At 38.1% G+C, this 21954-nt stretch overlaps 1 protein-coding gene across 3 annotated transcripts in view; it reads right to left on the reverse strand.

The window, feature by feature from the left end:
• Nucleotides 1-1584: 1584 nt before the first annotated feature.
• Nucleotides 1585-21954, reverse strand: part of SLC17A2 (solute carrier family 17 member 2) — a 73949-nt gene continuing 53579 nt past the window's right edge. The window contains exons 2-12 of one of the 3 annotated variants that reach the window (XM_031435447.2): nucleotides 12902-13012; nucleotides 11424-11635; nucleotides 9302-9535; nucleotides 9129-9216; nucleotides 7039-7125; nucleotides 5491-5609; nucleotides 5207-5368; nucleotides 4558-4690; nucleotides 4324-4471; nucleotides 3441-3531; nucleotides 1585-2264 (exon numbers count right to left, since the gene is read on the reverse strand). In XM_031435447.2, the coding sequence (XP_031291307.1) occupies nucleotides 2130-2264; nucleotides 3441-3531; nucleotides 4324-4471; nucleotides 4558-4690; nucleotides 5207-5368; nucleotides 5491-5609; nucleotides 7039-7125; nucleotides 9129-9216; nucleotides 9302-9535; nucleotides 11424-11635; nucleotides 12902-12929 (1437 nt within the window). In that variant the 5' untranslated portion in view covers nucleotides 12930-13012 and the 3' untranslated portion in view covers nucleotides 1585-2129. The remainder of the gene's footprint in view (nucleotides 2265-3440; nucleotides 3532-4323; nucleotides 4472-4557; nucleotides 4691-5206; nucleotides 5369-5490; nucleotides 5610-7038; nucleotides 7126-9128; nucleotides 9217-9301; nucleotides 9536-11423; nucleotides 11636-12901; nucleotides 13013-21954) is intronic. The other 2 variants (XM_064476005.1, XM_064476004.1) reach the window with 2 other exon arrangements.

Consider the following 21954-nt stretch of genomic DNA (forward strand, 5'->3'; position numbering starts at 1 on the left):
AAAATGTACAAATTATAAATGTACACTTTTCACAAAGTAAAAACATGCATGTGACTAGCACCCAAGTAGCTGGATATTACCAGCAGCTCAGGAGCCTCCTTTAAGTACTCCCTTCCATCCCTGCTCAAAGGGAATCCTTCACTTGATTCTTAATAGGATAGATTAGTTTTCTCTGTTCTTAAAAACTCTAAAAAGAAAGTATTGTCTTCTTTCACTTAATATTGTGTTTATGAGATCTGTCCATGATGGTGTGGTATTTATTCTCATTGTTGTATGAATAGACCATAATTTTTTTTACTCATTATTCTCTTGACAGTTTAGTTATTTCCTGTTGGGCTATTATAAATAATGCCCCAATGAACATTGTTATACATCTTTTTCTGAACGTCTGTGTACATTTCTAGATGAAATATCTAAGTCATTGGAATGTCTAAATTTAGCTTGGGGAGATACTGCCAAGAAACTTTCCCAAAGTTCTGATTTATACTCACATTCATAGGACATGAGAGCTCCAGTTGCTCCACACTTTGCCAGCGTTTGCTGTTTTCCATCTTCTTTTACTTTGTCCTTTCTGTTAAGTATGTAGTGGTATCTCACTGTGGTTTTGATTTTCATCTCTCTAATGTCTAATGATGTTGAGCCTATTTATATATTTATAGGCTACTTAGAATTTCTCTTTGATGATGTCTTTGTTCAAAACATTTGCCTGTTGGATTGTCTGTTTTCTCACCCTCTCTCTCTCTCTCTCTTTTTCCTTGTATTTGATTTGCCCATCCATTATACTACTCCTTCTTTCTTTTCCTTCTTTTTGTTTACTACAAACTCTCCTTCCTCTCTATACTGTAAATACCCAGGAAACAGAGCCAGAGTTGTCTTATCTCAGTATCAGCCTCAGAGCCTGACAATCTAAATTCTTAAAAATACCTGCTCAAAAACACTTGTTGATTTGCATTATAAGAGTCTCTTTATCTGCTAAATTAGCCCAAGGCTCTAGTCCCTGGATTCTACTTGGATTCTAAATGTGGTAAGAATTTCTCCTCTAGAATAGTTGCAGCAAAACCAAAATCAACTCTCTGTGTAGAGACAATCTAGGGGGTGTGTTTAAGTGTTAGGAGCCACTCGATAGTTGATAACTATTTGAGAATCTTGGGAAAATATGAAGAAGGTCAAATGATCTTTTGCAATCCTGGAAAGAAATTTTTCTGGTATGTGATATTGTGCTATAATTTCTTCCATCTTGTTATACCTCCAGTATTCTTCTCCTGCACATAAATCTTCAGTTCATCTGAAAGTGCCTCTGTTGTCTTTCTCCAATTTTCACGATCTGGCTCAAACTACCTCGCTGTCTCTTCTAGAAGTGCCCACGTCGCCTCCCTTCATGTCCATTCTTTTCACATTGCAAACTTCCCAATTCTATTTTCTCTTTCCCATGATTTTTAGTTAACCTGATTTAATCTTCTCCTGGTCATTTCCTGGTCATTAATCTCCTGGAAATTAGCTAGGAGAAGTAAATACCTGTTTTGCCTGATGGAAATAATCCGGATGTAAATAATTTGAAGATGGCCCATTTAATTTTAGCATGTAAATTTTAATAGAATGTAATCACATAAACATCCATGTTTCACAATGTATGAAAACAATAAAAATGCTAATTCTGTGGATTACAGCCTTTAAATTCTGTTCTGTACTGAGCTCTATAACATACAGTTCTAGTAGATCTCTGTGTCTATAATCACCTCATGAAGGTACTTATCAGTGATTATATTTTTACAGAGATTTTTATTTATCTAGTTCCTTCCAAAAAGGAAAATTCAAAGTCAACAGGAATTGATGTTTCATGTTTGCCCAGCAGTTGTCAACCTTGGCTGCATGTTAGAAATCCTGGGGAGTGTCTAAAAATTAGTGATATCTGGGCTCTACCCCAGACCAATTCATTTTCAGAATTTCTAGAGTAGAGCCCATTCACCAATATGTTTTAGAGACTCCCCAGAGAAATCTAACACACAACCTAAGTTGAGAACTGCTGAGTCTACGACTAAAAATATGAAGAAAGAAATACGATAAGTTAAAAAATAAAATGTTGAAAAGTTAATAGTCAGTACTACATTTAAGTTTGCAAGTCTGTATCCTCAGAGGCGGGTGAGAGTCCTCTCTTTGGCCCAGTACTGGATTTCTGCTTGTCCAAATGTAAGGTAAAAAACCAGGCCAAACATGTTGACAGCAGCAGCCAAGAAAAAGACATTCCTCCATCCCGACACAGAATCCTGGAGGCAAAAAACACAGAATTACTAGCCTCACAGTTCCTTCTCCCCCAGTTCTAGAAACCCTCCATTTTGTGTAGTCTAGCACTGATCCCAAAGAATATAGGGCACAATATACAATAGCCACTTAGCATCATGAGTTATCAAAGAAGGTTTGAAACTGTTGGGAGAAAAAAAGGACTCAAAAATGAATGTTGGGTTTTGGGTTGGGATGGATTTTTCTTTAAGCCCAAATAAATTAACCTACACTAATGTTTTTTCTAGAAATTTGGATCTCAACACTCATAAAAAAAAGTCATATTACTCATTGAAAATTATGCCTAAAATGACAGCATTGTGTTCTGTTTTGTTTTGGTTTTAGCAGTTGACAGAAATCACAACATCTCCTTAGATGGACAGCTCAATGCAATGTGAGTTATATTTGGTCTGCCTATTTGATTCTTCTCATTCAGCCCTTGTAAGTCATAGTTCATTTCTGCCATCATAGTCACAGTGGATTCCTAGCAATCTGGTCAAAAATTAACCTGAAAACTAGATCACATAGAGATGTATTAAAAACAAAATGAATTTTTTTTTTTTTAAGTTGACTCTCAGTATCCTGCCATCCCAGCCTGGTTCTGCCTTTCCATCTTCCCTACCAGCCCACACTTGGCACTGAGCAAGCCTCACGGGCCATGCCCCCTGCTGTGTCTCACAGCCATTCTCCTTTTACCCATGACTTCACCTCTTTAAGCTGGCCTCAGGACCCTTTGCGTTTCCACTTTATGATTTAAAAAAAAAAAATTGGAGTTAATCTGAGCAGATTCTTCATAACCTTTCCATTCTGCTCCCGTGTCTTCATCTCTTACTGTTCCTTCACTCTGTTCATAACCAAGAGCTGTTTCATGCTTTTGTTCCTCTAGGAAGTCATCTATGCTATTTTCTTTGCCTGAATTGCTGATTTTCATCAATCTAACACCTATTCATTTCTATAAATTCAGCTGATATTTCTCTTTCCCTGGGAAATCTGACCTACCAGACTCTGATTTAGAGTCCTCTATGAATAGAGTCATTGTGTTGACATCCATGTTTATTTTCACCATCAGACCATACAGTCCTTGAGAACAGAGGCCCTGCTGTGAACCCCCAGTGCCTAAAACAATACCTGCCATTTGCAGATGTTCAATAAACTGGACCAACCTGACTGATAAGGAATCCGGTGGCAGTGGAAGAGATGATTCCTGCGATGAGCCCAAATCCCCTGGAGATTCCCATGAGGAAACTTGCATATCTGTGGGGAGATGGTTTTCTAGATGACTTTATGTAGAAAGTTGCCTATGGCTTTTCAGCAACTCAACTTTAATGCACTTCACCTCTCATAGCAAAGTCATTTAGCCCTAATGCAGCTTTTTGTTCACCTCAAGACAGTTAGGGTAATGTCTGTTTGCCAATCCTGAAATCACCTAGCCACTGACTCAACAACTAGGGAACAACTCCATCTCCCAGGAACCCAGTTTCCCACACGAGCTGCTCAGCGTGGCAGGCAGTTTATACACTGGACGGAACAACAGACTCTGGACAAACAGCCTGGGTCCAAATCCTGGCTCTGCCTTTGGGTGATCTTAGGTGTATCACTTAACCTCCTTGGGCCTGTCTTCTCCCCTATAAAATGAGGATAACAATAGAGCCAATCTCATGTCATTGTAAGGATTAGATGTGTTGATATATGACAAACCCTTCAAATTGGATTTAGCTCATGGCAAGTATATGCATATGTGGTAGCTAATATCATCAATACTCGGGAAGATTTTCCAAGACATATATGTGTGGGTCTTTTCCTAGATCATACAGTCCAATCTGTAGTGGGGAAGCTAGGGGACTTTTTCATCTAAATGTTACTGCCCAAGATAGGGCACTGTTGTTCTAAAAATGCCTTAGGTCGTGGCCACATACTGACATTTCTAGTTATTTGTTATTACTCTGCCATCATTCTGTGTATGTCAACAAGAAGGAGTAGCAAGAAGACTGTGGCCTAAACTTCTGGAAGGGCCTGGGGAAGGGGACAAACAGGTAAAGCTCTTACCTGGGGGCGATGTCTAAGGTGTTGATGATGAACCCTGAATCACACAGGTTGCTGGTCCCAGGAATAAGTATCAGCAGAATGATGGTTGTTATGTAACTGGAAGCCACAAAGGGCAAGGCCACAGCACACAGCGATGGAAGGAGGAGCCCTGGGCAATGAGGACACACCGTTAGGAACCTTCTTGGGCCATGTGTAGGAAAAAGGATTGGTTAACTGAGTCCCGCCTGTCCTTACCTAGTGATGAGAAGAGTTTTCGCACAGTGATTAATCTGAGAAGATTCCTGGACAGGAGAAAATCTGCCAACTGACCTCCTAGAATTGTACAACTTGAGGCAGCAATAAAAGGCAGGGAGGACAGAACCCCACTCTGAAGGAAGGAAATTTATATAGTGAGTGATTACAGAGATGCGTACGACACCAAAGTTTGTCAGTTACACAGACCAAGCAGTAGCCCACCCTCCTGACGTTCTAAGCAATTTTAAGGAAATTAGCATCCTTTTCCACCACCATCCTTCCATCCAAGAGGAACACTGTCTCAGGTAAGAGAGCCAGCACTTGCAGTACACTGGTCCCCAGAGAAGAGCACTATTCATCTCTCAGGGAAATGGAAGAATCAGCCAATCTGTAGTTGCATAGTGGTCAACAACACAGTTGCTGCAGCAGCTCGACCACTCAGTAGTTGTGTAATTCAAGGCTGGTCATCTCACTTCTATGTGTCCTCATTTCTACACCTGTGCAATGGGAATTATTCCAGTGCCTCTCTCAAGATCACTGTGAGGGTTGAATGAGTGGTTATTTGAAAAGCCGGATTGTAGCAGGTAGCATAGAACTATTTCTCCTGTTGCCACTATCATTTTCATAGAAGTAGAGGGAGCATACTCACGTCACTGATGTTGACATGGAGCACAGAACTGATGTACGTTGGTAGGTATGTTATGATTATGGTGCATAACCAGAAATGGCTGAAAAACCCTGTGAAAATGGCCCAAAGTGGTAGGCATCTGATCATAGCCTTTATGGGAACAGATCTTCTAGGAGAACTGGACTGAAAGGAAATATCTAATCAACACGGGTATTACAACAGGCCAAAGGATGCCTCTCATGAGAGCCCCACCACCTACCCTGCAGATCTCTGCATGGTCCACAGGTAGAAAAAGTGCACTGTACCTGTCGAGGCAGAGAGGACACGATGTGTTCCTTTTCCCTGACGCTTATGCATGGGTGGTGCGAGGGATCATCATAAATCACTGTGAACCACAGGAGACAGCAGACACAGCCAATGCTACCTGGGAAGCCAGGACCCAATTGTTTTCAGGTAGATGTATGTACTGGGGGAAGGGAGTTTCCTCTTAAGTAGCACACCTCCCCCCATCCCCCACCCCCCACCAAACACACATATCAATTCATAATTATTCCACCCTAAGGACCTAAATTTTCCCATCTCTTAATTTCAATTCATCTACAAATCTCCTATTCACCAAATATATCCAGATATCACCTCTCAAATATATCTCAAATATAGAGGGCCATTTGTCAACATCAGAGCCCTCTAGAGAGAGAGGAGCATGAAGGTACCATTGCATAGCTGATTAATTACTCTTCAGACTCCAGTGGCTATAGTGTCATGTGTCATTAGCAGCAATTTCTTAATATACACATTACTGTCTTATTTTGGAATATCTGAATAGTCAGGATTGAAGAAGAAACTATTCATCTGTATACAAAGCAACCTACCATAAAGTCAGTGTGGCAAGGAAAAATTTCCAACACATTTGCAAAAGACAGTGTTATTTGTATTCAAACAATACATCCACAATGAATTTCCAGAAAAATATTTCTTGACAGTACCTGATTAACATGTGTGGACCAAAATGGCCTGGGATTAGCATCATTAATGAGAAAGCCATACTAGCCAGAACCATATGGAATGATACCATTTAGATGTAACAACAGAACAGAAACTTGTCTTATTGCTGAGATCTGTCATTCAAAGAGGTTCTATGTTGAAAGACTCTGTGGACTAATATTCTTTAAATTCCCTCTAAAATCACTGGATTTATCCATTCTTTTATTTGTAAAGTTGTAAGTCCAGCACTATAATAGTGCCAAAGTCACTAAAAAATTATAGGATGGGTTTCTTGCTTCAATTATTTTACAGTCTAGTGGAGAGGGAAAGGGGGAAATAAATAATTACACACCAACAACATAGTCTAGAGAAGAAATGATCAGTAAGACTCCTAGAGGACAGCAAGCCTTGCTCTGATGGGATAAGCCTTGGTGGTCCCCGTAGGGAAGGGTATATTTAATGTGAGCTTTGTAAGATTCACCTGGTAGAGAACAGATTAAAGGCATCTTGGCAGAAATAATAATCATAATAAAATATGAAGACACATTGAAAATGTGCATCACCAGCTATGACATCTTAACCACAGAGAACAACTTGATCTGGGATTTCAGATGTGGTGGCAGAGATTCTATAGGAGATGCCTGAGAGGGTAAGGCTGTCCTCCTGATTTCTCAGAAGTCAGAACCATGCACATCATCATCTCCTAGACTAGAATAAGAAATCTACTAATCCTCAGCGTTATTCTTCATTTTCCATTTAACAAAGAGCATTTTCTCTCAAATGGGAAGAATGTGGGCAGTAGGTAATGGAAGCATCAAAACAAACGCCTGGGAAGTGAAGGTGTTAAGATTTAAGAGAAAGTAACTCACCAAAGATGTAGAAGATAAAAGGCCAGCCCAAGGCCTGTGAGATTAGTCCCCCAACACAGAGGATGATGAAGGACCCAAATGCTACCCCTGAAAAGAAGAGGGAGAAAGAACACTTAGGAAAATAGCAAAGGCTGAGACTGAGTGGCTTCCCTGGACATTGTCCCAACAGGGAGGTGGCAGACTTAGAATTACTGGGTGATAAGCATTTTTCTTCCATCTCACAGATCTCCCACAGTAAAGTCCTATAAAGTAATTAGAATTAATAAGTGATATTGATGTCCCCTGACACTTCAATGGCTCCTTAACACCTATGTGACCAAATCCAAATAGTTTGTCATAGAAACTCTGCAGACATAGCCTACCAGTATTTCCTTGTAGTTAGAGTTACATTCTGGCAGGAGCAATGTGAGACTGGCAACAGAAAAGGAAACTCTTACAAAAATTAGTAAGATAAAGTTCTTGACCTCAAGGAGCTTTCAGTCCAGTTGGAGAGAAAAGTGCGAACAAAATTCACTATTATAAGTGTAATACAATGTAGACTTTGGAGTCTGAACATATTTTACAAAGACCCACAATAAGAAATGCATCTTACATGGCAATACAATATATACACAAATACACACACACACACACACACACACACCTCTCAAGCAAAAGTTTCATGGATCAATACCGAGCCTTACCATGTGCAATTCACTCCAATAGTTTCTTTTCTAGTCCCTTATTTTTAAATACTGGTTTTGACCCTGCTAAATTGATTTTATGACCCCTACAATGGATCCCAATATGAATTTTGAAAAAGAGGGGATGTGAAATACAAATATGACAGTAAAACTACAAGTTTCTATAAAAGTATACATAAGGATAAAATTAAAACAGATGATAAAATAAACAAATTGCTTACATGAGCTAAGCAGTAGGACAGATGGAATTTGGGTAAAAGAAGCTGGGATCAGAAGACCCTCCAGGCAAATGAGTCAGTAAAAATAGAGCCAGAGAGCAGTTAAGTGCAGATTGTAGGCAGTGCAACCTGAGCCTTGCTTACAGAGGGCTGCTGAGGGGAAAGGCAGGTTGAGATCAAATGGTAAAGCATCTTTATATCCATGCAGGAAGCAGGTCAGTCTTTTTCTGTAATCATGGAGGAACACAATGAAGATTCCCAAGCAGACTGGCAAAAATACCCCATCTGTGCTTTAAGAAGATAATGTGGCTTTGATGGGAAGAGAAGTATGAAGGAAACAAAGCTAGAGGAGAGAGAAGACCAGCTGAGAGCATCTGTACATAGAAGAGATGGTGACAACCACAATGGAAGGAACCAGAATGCAGGAGGTCTGCTTTAGAGAAGACATCTACAGGATGGAGCCGAGCATTAGATCTGGGAGTCAGAGGCTTGATGAACCTCATTCTGTTCTTCAAGTAGACACTCTCAGTGCTATCAGTTGGGGCAAGTAGCAATGACAAAGTTGCGGAGTCCTTAGTATGATCACACACGATAGAGGGACAGTCTAGCATGGGGACTGAGAGTGTGCACTCTGGGACCAGACTGCCTGGGCTCAAATCTCACTTCTACCCCCTGCTAGCTATTTGTGTCTGGGCAATTTACTTTATCTCTGTCTACTTTAATTCCCTTCTTTATAAAATGAGAGTTAAAAATAGTACTTATATTAAAGATTGTTGTGAAAATTAGCTAAAATAGTAAAGAGCTCATTATAATTTGGGCTCTTTAAAGTCTACTTTCCAGCCTGATTTGGCTCCTTATCACTGATAGCCTTAATTCTCACTTGTGTATCTTTGCTAAAATGGTGTTTATACAGTTTATTTGATCTTTTTCCATTTATGCAAATTCTTAAAGTTCTAAACTTTTTCCTACAATGTTTTTCTGGCTAGCTCATGATGGTCTTTTCTGCTTCTGAATCTTGGTGGCTTTACAGCACAAATGTATCTTTCTTATTGGTTATGTGACTTACATCGTTGAATTTTTTTGTAGCACTTTTTCCTCTGTCCTCCAAACCATCTCATGCATAGAAGGAAAAATGTGGTAGGGTGAAGCAGATTACCAAGTTGTGACTCATGTATACATACATCCTTACCTGATCCCGCAATGCTGGTGAGTTTGCTTCGTTCAAGTGGTGGAGCCCATTTTGCCCAAATTGTAAACTGACCTGTCCATGCCATTCCCTGAAATGAAAATCATTAAGACCTTTGATCTCTAATAGAATTCAGGAACTTGTATCCTACTCAGAATGAGAAAGTGGCTGGATACCTGGGCCATGCCCTGAATGGTCCGAATCACAATAACCAAAATCACTCCGAAGTCGGCAGCCAATGGTGTAGAGAGGGTGAGAAGGGAGGAGATCAGCAAGCCAGCACCAAGCATCTGTTTTGCACCAAATATCCCCGCTAAATAGCCACTTGGGATCAGAGTCAGTATTATCCCATAGTTGATGGAGCTAAAGATGATACCCTGAGTCTCTGGACTCCATTCATACACAGAGGCCTGGAAAAAAGAAAAGGGAAAATTCTTTGCTAAGAAGTTCTTTCATGAAAAACTAATTTATAGCCAGAGCTGCTTGGGGTTGGTGGGACCCTCCAATAAAATATCATTTTGGTTTTTCTGTATTTTTTTTTTTACCAAATTTAAGTATTCCACTTTTTCCAAACAACAAATTATATCCCTAATTTGCTCCTCTCAAAGAAAGAAAAAAAAAAAAAAAAAAAAAAAAAAAGAGAGGAAAAGAAGAATAAAAGAGAGAAAGAAATGATTACATAAATAGATGATAGGAAGATGTAAATGAAAGGAGCCACTGGGAGAGAGTTCATATCTCAATGAAATATAGTGAAAGAGTGTCCTTTAACTGCTTTGATTCTGGTAAAATTTGGGTGACATACTGACTCTCATTTCAAAAAAATAGTAATAATAATAAGGAAAATACATCTTTACTAAACTCTTATCAAAATCAGTCCCTAAAATCAAGTTTAGGAGTCATGGGCTGCCCTAGCAGGACTGACTTCCTAAAACACATATTAAACATTAATAAGATCACATTTTTCTTCTGATGTACCCCAATACTAATTTTTGGTAGCCCACTAGATACATGGCATCATGGTATAAATTGAAGTAAAGAGCCAAAAAAAAAAAAAAAAGTAAAATAGGAAATATTTTATCCACCTAAAATTACTATAAATACTGTAAAATATATGATTTGTGTCAGAATTCGGGTTTGAGGATGAATAGCAGTAAAACAGGGACTTTGAAAAGAGGGAAGAACAATTTGGGAAAGTCACAGAGAGGAAGAAGCACTTGAACCATTCTTTGGAGAATGACTACGATTTGTATAAACAGAAATAGGATGAATTCGTTCCTATTGAAGAAAACAGCAAATGTGGAGGTGCAACATTTGGAATGAGACCCAGTGATCAGAAACGAACTGGGACTCTGATTTGCTCAGAGCAAAGACTGTCTCTGGGCCATTGATAGCAGATATGAGTGTGCTGAGAAGTGCGCCCAGATTCCAGAGGAGTTCAGCATGTCAACAGAGGAGTTGGCAAATTGAAAGTATCCTGAATTCTTGAGCACAGGAGTGTGAATATATAGAATGAATGATAGAAGAAAGACTGGAGGCAGAGAGGTCATTATAAACAAACTGGCTCCAAGGTAACAACATCATAAAACATAAGGATGACTTTAGAAATGTACCGTAAGTGATAGTTTAAAGGAAAAAATTTAAATGGAGTATAACCATAATTCTTATACAAATACAAAATGATCATGTGATAAAGATTTTATTTAACTCATTGATTAACGGGAGAATTGGTAAAATGTTACAATTGGCCCAAAGGAGAATTCAAAGAACCACACATTTATAAGCAGGAAGAAATGCTGAAATAGATTTTAAATATATGGCAAAACTTGCTTAATCAACTGAGGGGCAAGTGAGAAGAGTATCAATTGATTTTTCACAGGACAAAATTCATTTGAAGAGCTATGAGCAAGAATCATTTGCATTAATATTTATTATATAGAACTCCCAAAGTTGTAAAATGGCTCAAAGACCATGAAAAGGTGCAGAGACCTGCATAGAATCAGGCAGAAGGGTGTGCTTAGACAGTGCCTACCTTTTCATTGAAGATACCCAGTAATCTGTTACTTTCTAGAAGTGTTCACAATTTTTTCCTATAGTACCCCCCAACCTTGTAATCATAATAATCTCAGTGAAGGACTATTTCACAGAGGTAAGAAATATCTCAAAGAAAAACAATTCCAGTCCTTTTCAGTTTGTCATTGAAAATTCGTGCTCTTATATGCCACAGAAGCATAATCCAAGTCTTCCTTTCAATTAAAGTTTTCCGTCTCAACAAAGAGCCCTGTTCCCCATTGTACTTACCCTTGTATTAAATTCCTTGATGGATCTGTTGGAGTGATTGAAGGTGAATTCAAGAGGTCTTTCTGTGGAGGCATTGAATAAACCAGGCTGCTGAGTGCTGTTCACCATAGCAATGATTGCAATGCTCAGACTCACACGCTGAGTTATCATGGTGAAGTTTGAGAAGTGCATGATGAGAGCCAGTCCATAGCGTAATGAACAGATCTCTGGACCTGGAGAGCAACACAGATGTCTGCAATGAGAATCCCGACTGAGATCACCTCTTTCCGTTTCTCTCACTGCTAAATCTGAAAAAAACTTCAGATGATCTCACACAATCCCATTGTTCTTTTTCACCAAAATGGCCATGACTACAACCCTCCTTTGTCATATTCTTCAGTTGTCTTCAAGACAATAAATTTATAAATAAATAAATAAAACAAATACGGCCTTTTTTTCAGGGATATGGGAAAAAGATGAAAATATAAGGAACAGTAAATGAAGGCATTTATGTTACATTGTTCCAAAACAAAGTTAATGGAGAATTTGGGAAAGAGCCAGTCACAGAATCCCAGTCTCCCAGCTGCAAGCCTGTGGTCCCATCTATTTTGCATATTCATTTACCATAAAGCTTGGAAGTTTATACTTAGAGAGCTGTCTTTGAATTAAGCTAATCAAACATCTAAGGATTTTCTTTTAAAGTACGTGAAAGTTAGTGCCTAAGTGAGCACATCCACTACCTCCTTAGTGTAATGCTCACTTCTAAATTTTTTTTGTTCTGTGTCACTAGGCTCTGCCATTATATATATTCAGATTTTGAAAAATTTAATATGGGGAACCATTTTTACTATTTGTAGGTATGGTGCTGGAGGAGTAGTCACTCTATTACAAGAGCAGCACATTTTTTTTTTTAAAGTCCCCACGAAGTGGGACAATGGGTCAATATCGAAAGGAGTCCCATGTGACTGATATATTAAATTTTTTTATATACTTGGAAGAACTGGGACTAAAGAGAAACAGAGAAGCTGTGAAAAACTAGGTAAAAAATATAATGGAAGAAATAATTTTTAATGGCCAAATAGGCTCAGGGATGGGACTGGTTGCCTGCAAAATAATAATTTCCCTATTACCGGGGGTTTCCAAAGCTCAGGGGAAATAACCAGCTACATAGCAAAGATATTATAGCAAGAACTCATACATAGGCTAGGGGTTTCTTTAAAATGACTTTCGCAGGACTCATTCCATTCCTTATGTCTCAGGATTTATTGATCATTTGACTTAATTTCTCATAGATAACTCAGTGGGGCTCCCTAAGGAAAAAACAACAGGTAACAGGATGCAGGGCTGGAGCTGGTCCCATGTTACACTGAGAGAATCTCTACAACAGGGAGACTTGATAGAAAAAGGAGAAGGAGAGGAGAGCAAAATGTGTGAAGAAGACTGGAAATAAGTTTCCACTCTTCCATAAGGGAGCCTGCAAATAAGAGACATAGCCTTACCTTTCCTGATAGAAGGTTGCTCATCCATTTGGCTCTTCTGGGAAATGGTACCACACTTTGCAGTGCAGATTCCCTCCGCCCTGAATCTCTGTTACCACGACAGGCTTTTATCTATGGAGAAGAACAACAACCAAAACATGACACCCAAATAATTTTCTCTTGTTAATGTTGAACTCTCTCAGCATCAATGAGAGTTTTGATCCAACACAGCTGTATGACTTACATTTGGCAGTACAATTCTTTATTGCTATGCTTATGGAGGGCTAGATTTTTATAAGAAAATCTGGCACTAAGTCAGTCCCAGCTAAGTGACTTAGAGCTAGTCATTTTGATTCTCTAACTATCCATTTTGTTGTCTGTTCATTAAAAATGTCTCCTTTCTGAGTAGTAGAATTGAACGAGAAAATTGCAAACCACAGAACACCATGCAAAGGTAAGGAATATTACAGCTTGATACAGGTCAGTAGATAGGAAAGTTAAATTAAGCTCAAGAGCTGAGGAGGGAAGTTCCAAAACAGCCCTGTCTTTCATTCTGACCATGTTTCTGTTCCTTCTGTAGAACCAGAACAATGTTGCATGGTGACTTCTTTCAACATGAAGAACAGCACTGCGTAACACGTGTGCGTGTGTGTGTGTGTATTACTGTAACATTTAATGATTAAAAATGTTTATTCTTGCCTTTGCTAACACAATTTGGACACTTTATTGGACTAAAAAGTTCTTCAAATCACCAGTAAAATCATACTGAATGGGTGCTTTCTACTACAATTATGAATAAATCCAGCTACTTGTCAAGTGAAGAGAATTCATGACCTCAAAAGGACATGTTTAATTTGATATCTGTACATCAATCAAATGCCCTTTGGGGGATACATACATTTATTTATTTTAGGAACAATCCTTATCCTAAGAATATTGTCAGTTTCACAGCCATCCTAAACTAAAGCATCCGTGACTTCACAAACCCACGTATCTTGCTTACATTGCATCATTCAAAGCTTTGCATTCTTTCTGCACATAAATTTAGCGAGATTTATCTTCACCCTTAAGAACGATCATCATCTGTGATCTTAGGATGGAGAATCATGATGAAAGAGACAGTTGAAGGATTTTGTCCAAAAAAAATTCTTTGCAGTATTAGTTATTACAGCATATTAGGGACAAATTAACTTAACTGTAAGGGTTTGGTGAGTCAGATTTAATAGATTCTTATGATGGGCTTTATTAAAATAATGTTTTCAGAGATGTTGAATAATACTGAGGAAATGCCAGTACTGTAATGTACAAAGCAGGCACCGTGCCTGTGCTGATACACGCACACCCAAGAAGGGAGAACCAGATTCACACAAGAGCCGCAACGGCTATTTCTGAATTATAGAACACTCGGTGGCCACATTACTTCTTATGATTTTCCGTATTAACCACATGATTCTTTTAACAATTTGTAGTTACTCACTTTACACACAGAAGAAGCTAACTGTCGTTGAAAGAACAACAATTAGGCTTCATTTACATAGTCAGCATAGTTTTCTCCCTGCCAAATGTCTCTGGAATTCTGAGAACAAGTTCACTCCAGCTAAGTTTTGAAACTTACTTTTTAAAAAAAACTACAGTGGACCTAAATAGATGCCCACTGCTAACAAGAGAAAGTCAGCACCAGGTTGGATTTTGCTCTGTTTTGGAAGGTTTTCCACTCTTGCTAACAGCTGGGTGCAGCCAGGAATTCAGTTCAGGGCTCTACAGTCAGGTTCTGGCTAAAGAGACTGGAGTGGACACCTAGTTGACCCAGAGTTTGGACCATTTTCTATTTGATCTCCCTTGTTATGTAAGATCCCAAGACTTGGCTGAAGACAACTTTTTCACTGTGCATGCATCTACAAGTACCTATATTCCACTAAAAGCCTTCCTACCCATCTATCTGTCCAGCAAAACTTATAAACACTAATCCTAGAGCTGAAAGAGACTCAGAGACCCTCTGGCCTAACTGTTCATTTTATTGATGAGAAAACTGGTGCGCAGAAAGTTTGAAAAGTTGCTCCAAGCCACAGAGTTTACTGAGCCAGCACCAGGTCTCTGATACCAGACTGCTGCTTTTTTCTGTCTGTTAGTACTGCTTCCCCTTTATGTTCATATTTTAAGCACAAACTTAAAGCACCGTAGGGTAATTTCATTTTGAGGTATTCTATATAGGAATTTATATAATTTTAAATTAATTTTTAAATTGAAGTACAGTTGACTTACATATATTAGTTTCAGGTGTACAACATAGTGATTCAATATTTTTGCAGATTATACTTCAATATAGGTTATTACAAAATAATGGCTCTAATTCCCTGCACTTTACAGTAATATCCTTGTTGCTTATCTATGATCTTAAATTAAATTTTAATCATTCATACTAGATGGAAATTTGATGATAAAAATACTCTCCAGTTGAGCTTTGAATATTAACAAAATTAAAAAAGACTACTCTCTCTTGCTTTTTTTGTTAGTGGAATGACATCATAAACCCCTCACTTCATTTGTCTTTCCCATTCCATCTGATGCCATCCCTACCTTAGTTTTTATGGTTTCAAATGCTACTTTGAATTTTGCCTCACTAGCTAATTTCAGTTGTTAATTTCCCTGTTTCCTGTGCATGAGACAAATACGGAAATCAGGCAGACATCCCAGACCATTCTAAATGTGGGTCCTTCTATGACATAGTAATGGAAACTATTTTTCTAAGATAATCACAGAAGCATATGAAAGTATGGAGTCTAAGGACTGCAATAATTGATAAGCACTTGGAGACAGTGGAATGAGTCTTAGACCAATTGTAAACATTGTCAAGGACCTTCCTACTCTAGAGTGACGGTTCTAAAAAGTAGTGAACCCTAGTGTCAAACCTGTAAGTAGACAAAGAAAAATTAAATTAAGTTAAAGGAAAATTCTATGTTAAAAAAATAATTTTATGATGCAAAATAGAGTTGAATTTGTTATAAAATGAATAATGTAGACAGTATAATTTATGCATAAGCAAAAGAGTATTTTTCCTATTATTTTTAGTCTAGAACTATTTTGTTATAATGGGCTTTCTATTGCTCTTAGATGTCCCCTAATATTAATCCTGTCTTGCAACACCTCTGTTAGCCGAGTGTCCCAGTTTACTCAGAGTAAATGTTACATGTGGTGGAAAGAGCATGAACCTGTGGTTCAAAGGGTATCCAAGGACCAAGTTCTCTGTTATTCACAATCTGAGTAAAGCAGAACAGATTTCATAAGATCCCAGAATTTTAATTGTCTCATAGGAAAAATGGGAATAATATTACTTCACAGGACTGTTGTGAGCAAAAACAAAGGTGTGAGACATGCCTCCTCAATGTAAAATATTATACACCGTAAAATGTTATTAACAACAACAATAATAATAGTCACAAGATTGGCACTTGAGCCTCTCAAATTAATAAACACAGGTTTACAGCAAATGAAATAACTTTCTAAAAATATTCTTTTGATTGTTTGTTAAATTGGTTTTAACATTTCCTTTTAAAAGTGAGTTCTTCTGGACTAGAATCCAGAAGATGAATGAGAAAGGGATGCCTCTCCGATGCTATAAACACTGAAGAACATGGGAAGAAGTAATTTCTTTCATGTTTGTAAAACTGAGGCCCCTTTTAACACCTGTTTACTTTTTTGAAAGATTGGGAGTTCTGGAGTAAAGTTGGTTATTCTAGTAGATCATTTACATCATGCTGTCAATTTACATGAACTTAATCATGAAAAAAAAAGAAAACGGGTACTGAGCACCAATAGTGGGGAATCCTAGAAGGCAGGGTTATGCCAAAATTCAAGTGCAACTTGGGCACTGCTCACAGGGGACTCACAGCTCCACTCATCAGGAGATCCACAGGTGTGCCTGTGCATCTTTCCTCCAAGCAACAACCTCAGGCTATATCTTTCAGGCCAGTAGGAGTCCATCTGTGCTGTGGAATTGAGATTTTTTTTCCCCTGGGCAGGTTGGGAGAAGGCACTTTCATTAGGTCTTTTCCTGTAGGGCTTCCCATCATAGCACTAATAGGAAGTAACCACTGTCTCTCTGGCATCTTTTCTCAGCTGTTCAAGGAGGGCAATAAACCAGGTGATCTCTACAAGTGTACAAGTTTCCTTGCCTTCCATCTTTTAAAAAAATTTTGTTATTGAAGGATAGTCAGTTTACAAAGTTGTGTCAATTTCTTACGTACAGCTTAATGTTTCAGTCATACATGTACATTCATATATTCCTTTTCATATTCTTTTTCATTATAGGTTACTACAAGATGTTGAATATAGTTCCCTGTGCTACACAGTAGAAACTTGTCTATTTATATATAGTAGTTAGTATTTGCAAATCTTGAACTCCCAATTTATCCCTCCCCACCCTCTTTACCCCCTGGGAACAATAATCTTGTTTTCTATGTCTGTGAGTATATTTTTGTTTTGTAAATAAGTTCATTTCCGTCTTGCCTTCAATCTTATTCACAATTTTGTTCTTATTCTCCTCTTCTTGAGAGACAATTTCAACCATATACAGAAATCTGAAAAGACTCATTAGTCACAGTCCCCAATCTCAAATCTTGTTAGTTCTGATCCAGTCTTTTATTCTACAGTCAACTCCACAGCCTGCCCAACTCATCAAGGTGTCACAGTTAAGACTCACAGAATCCTTGAAGAGGTGACCAATGTCCACAGAGTCCATTGGCACTGGTGTCCTCTCAAGCCTTGCTTTCAAATCTTGACTGAATCGACTGCCATTTTTAGAAAGTGTCTTCTTTGTTTTGGAATCAGAAACCATTCTCAGATGGAGAGCCTTAGGCTTCTAATAATGTTTTTCCTCTGACTTCCCTTCAAACTGTTCCCTCCCTTTAACAGATCATTGGTTGATTAGTAATTATCCTCCGACCCAAAAAGAAGAAATGCACTTACCTTCACCATTAAACTAGAGTTGTAAGCCTTAAACTATTAGGCTACCTTGAAGAAAGAAGTTTTCATCTCTTCTTCCCGTTCACATAATTCCACAATTTCACAAAGATAAATAATGAGTCACATGGCAGGCAGACTGCATCAGGTTTAGTCCTACATTCTCAGAGCAGAGAGACCAGGTTTGGCTTCGCTGCTTAATTTTTAACTTCATTTTCAAGTTCTCACAGGTAGAATGAGTATCTCAAAAGATGACACCGTGTTTTTTCTGCTTTGACCTCCACATACAGATGAAAAAGTCAACAAGCCTTTTTCCTGAAAGGAAGGCGGCACGGTGTGAAAGAAAGAGGCAGGCTCCTGGGACTGCAGAGATGAAGTCACCCCACCCTCACCTCCCAGTGTTTTCTGTGGCCTTGAACAAGTCACTTAACTTCTTTGAATTGGTTTCTACTTTAATAAAGCAAGGGTTACTTACAATGCTTAACTCATGGGGTTATTGGGCAAATTAAATGAAATACACATGCTCACCTGTAGTATGAGTATATTGAGATCCTCAGCAAATGACATGTTCCCATTAAAGGGTTCTGTTAAATCAGACTTTCATTAAGCATTTGGTGCCACTGCTTCATAAATGTGAACTTTGGTTAATCTGACATCTTCCCATGAGGCTACCTTGTAACCTTTCTTCCTGCTTCTTATCTGTGCTCTTTCTAATCCAGTCTCTGCTTGACTCCTGATATTTGGACTTGTGTTTTTTTGTGCTTCTTGAATTTCAGACTGTGGTTGCTACTGAGCCATCCCAGTCTGAATCTCAGCCCTTATAAAAGGAGCTGAAGGCCTTCCCTCCCTGCTTTTATTAGCTTCAAACTACCTTAGTTGAGTTTCCCTGTCCCAGTTAGCCTTGCCACACTCCTCCAAGGAGCCTACTGGAGTCAACATCTCTGTATTAGTGTTCTATTCTTGCTGTTATAAATTAACAAAAACTTATGACTTAAAACAACATGTTTATTCTTACAGTTCTGAAGGTTAGAAGTCTAAAATGGGTTTCATTGGGCCAGAAATCAAAATGTCAGCAGGGCCACACTCTCCCTGGAGGCTCTAGGGGAGAATCTAATTTCTTACCTTTTCTAGTTTCTAGAGGTCACCTGCCTTCCTTGGCTCATAACCACTTCCTCCATCTTTAAAGGCAGCAGCATAGTATCTTTAGATCTTTCCAACTCTGACCCTCCTTTCTCCCTCTTTATAAAGACACTTGCAATTATATTGGGCTCATGTCTGAAATCCAGGCTAGTCTTCATGCCTCAAAATTCTTAACTTGATCACATATGCAAAGTCCTTTTTTTCCCACACAAGGTAACACGTTTTCAGTTTCCAGGGATTAGGACTGGAAATGGAAATCTTCAGGCAGCATTATTCAGCCTACCACCATCCACTTTTGAAGAGTGGAGAAGTAGCATGGAGAATGGAAACAACTGTTCCTTCCTTCTTGTAACTGAAAATTCTGCTTATTGACTTATTGTAGAGTCATTCTGTACCTGGTCAGCCAATGAAAGTAGCTAAAAAGAGAACAAGAGAACTTTGTTTTGCCTAGTCTGCCCAGACGAAGAGGTGACATTTTCTGATTTGTGCAAAGATAGGGAACGATTTGGCAACAGCCTTGATAGAAAAAGTAGCTGAGACTGGATCCCCCAAATAGGACTACATATGACATGGAAAGAACGGTCAACAGCGCCCAATGCCAGAAGTAAGATTCAAACTATATTCTTCAGGCTGATTATGTTGTTTAAATAGTGTAATCCTATAGTTGGATTTTGCAAGCTCCCAAAGGAATCTTGTGTATTTCAAGAACTACTTTATCCACAGCTCTTTCAACAGTATCTGGCCTAGAGTATATGTTCAATAAACATTAGTTTACTGAATGGATGAATTCTTGAGTCATACTTGCCATTAAGAATCAAGATTTCTGTAGCTGGTCCAAACCCCTTACCCCATCCCACACCATGATTTTCACATAGCAAAGTATTAAATCAACCCACTGAACTATATACAGAAACAGTAAATATCTATAATCTGTTTATAAATATCAAGAGTAATGTAACAGAAAAGATTAGAGAGTCCTAAAATATTAGGTCTCTTTGGCCTGGCATTAATAGCTGTTTCCAATCAGAGCAGTTCAATTCCACCCTCTTTTTTGAGAATTTCCTATGTTCCAGACATGGTGCTAACTTCTGAGAATATCAATTTGTTTAAGACCTGACTTAAGCCCATGACTCCACAGAGTTCAGAGTCCACTGAGTGAGGATATATGCAAAGACAGACAACTAGGACAGAAAGAATAAAGACAAAAAATACAAGCATGCACAGGGTAGGAGGAGAGAAAAAATAAGGACCCCTTTCAACACAGGGGTGTCAGAGGAAGGCTTCCTGGAGAAGGCAGGGTTGTGGTCAGTCTTCACGAATGGTGTGAAAGAGTCTGTAATATAGGGGAAGGAACTTCCAGAAAGAGTGAGGCCATAGTGGCATGGCGTGGGGAATTAGAATTGTTCAACACAACTGGGGATTAAAGTACAAAGGCATGAAGGAAATTTGGTCAACAGACTGGAAACATGGCAAACGTTAAAAAAAATCAATTGTTTTTCTCAATAGTAGAAATAACCAGCCAAGAATGGCAATTGAAAGAAGTTTTTAATGTTCTCTAGTAAGAATAACTATAGAACTTTTAGGCATTACTTGAATAAGAAAAGTATGACTTAAAAGAAAACAATAAAATTTTGTTAAAGGACATAAAACAAGATCTGGCTAAATGGAACTATATACTATATTATTGGGTGGAGAACTTAATATCATACAAATATTGATCCTTCCTGAATTAATAGACACATTCAGTAAAAATCCAACTAGAAGGAAAATGGAAGGACACACTGGAAACAGCCTAAATGCTCATCATTGGGACTGAGTACATTACGATGCAGCCTTATCATAGAAAATTAACTAGCAGTTTAAAAGAATGAATTGCATCTATACTGTTTGATTCAGGTGCTTTTGTATGTCATATAATTTTAAATGAGTAAAACAGATGCAGAGTACACAGAAAGAGATCCATTTTTCTAAATATTTTATATATTTACCCAATTTATAATTTATTTACCCAAGAAATATTTATATATATATATGATAGTCTATGAGCCAAATCTGGCTGTAAACTGGTTATCTGGTTTGGGTAACTAGTGAGATGCTGGAAAAAACAAAAAAAGAACCTCTAAAACTAAACGAAAAGGTGACTACCAAAAATTAACAGTTACAGGCTATGCAGATAGAAATATGTGTGTATATTCATATGCACATATTTGTGAATACACATATGTACATATTTGTCTATATGTGTATGTACATGCACATACATTTATGTATGTATGGTTTTCTTTGTCTTTCTGTCCTGTGTTCTCAGCAAATCACTCAAATTTTTCTTCCACTACCCTAAAATAGCACTTCTTAAATTTAATGTGCATGTGAATTACCTGGGGAAAGTATTAAAGTGCTACATAGCTCAGTAGGTCTGGGGTGGGCCTGAGGTTTAGCATTCATATCAAGCTTCCAGGTGGTGCTGATCCCCATGCTGTCCACCTGTTGCTACTTTGTGTGGAAAGAAATGCTCTTATACTTTCTTCCATTGTATTTAGTCTATAATTCATTCCAGGAGTAATATTTTGTCAAAAATTTATTTAGCAATAAAGTTTCTTTCAATGTCCATATTTCCCCTAGGATTTCTAAATATTAAAAATAATCAACTTTTGGGTGGAAGGTATAACTCAGTGGTAGAGTGTGTGCTTAGCATGCACAAGGTCCTGGGTTCAATCCCCAGTATCTCCATATAAATAAATAAATAAATAAATACCCCCCCACCCCACCCCAAAAAAAAGGATTGGAATGCTGCTGCTTTGGGATTTTTTTTTTAAGTCAACTTTTCTTGTTTAATTTCTGCTTATTTCAGTTTCATAATTTCTTGGTGATTTTAGGTAGAAGTTAATCCTTCATTTATTTTCTTGAACAGTCTGAACATAGTTATATTTGTCCAACTTTAAAATTATTTTCTTTTAGACCAAATTCATATCCCA

The sequence above is a fragment of the Camelus dromedarius genome, chromosome 19 (genome assembly GCF_036321535.1).
Source record: "Camelus dromedarius isolate mCamDro1 chromosome 19, mCamDro1.pat, whole genome shotgun sequence".
In the NCBI taxonomy this organism is placed as follows: domain Eukaryota; kingdom Metazoa; phylum Chordata; class Mammalia; order Artiodactyla; family Camelidae; genus Camelus; species Camelus dromedarius.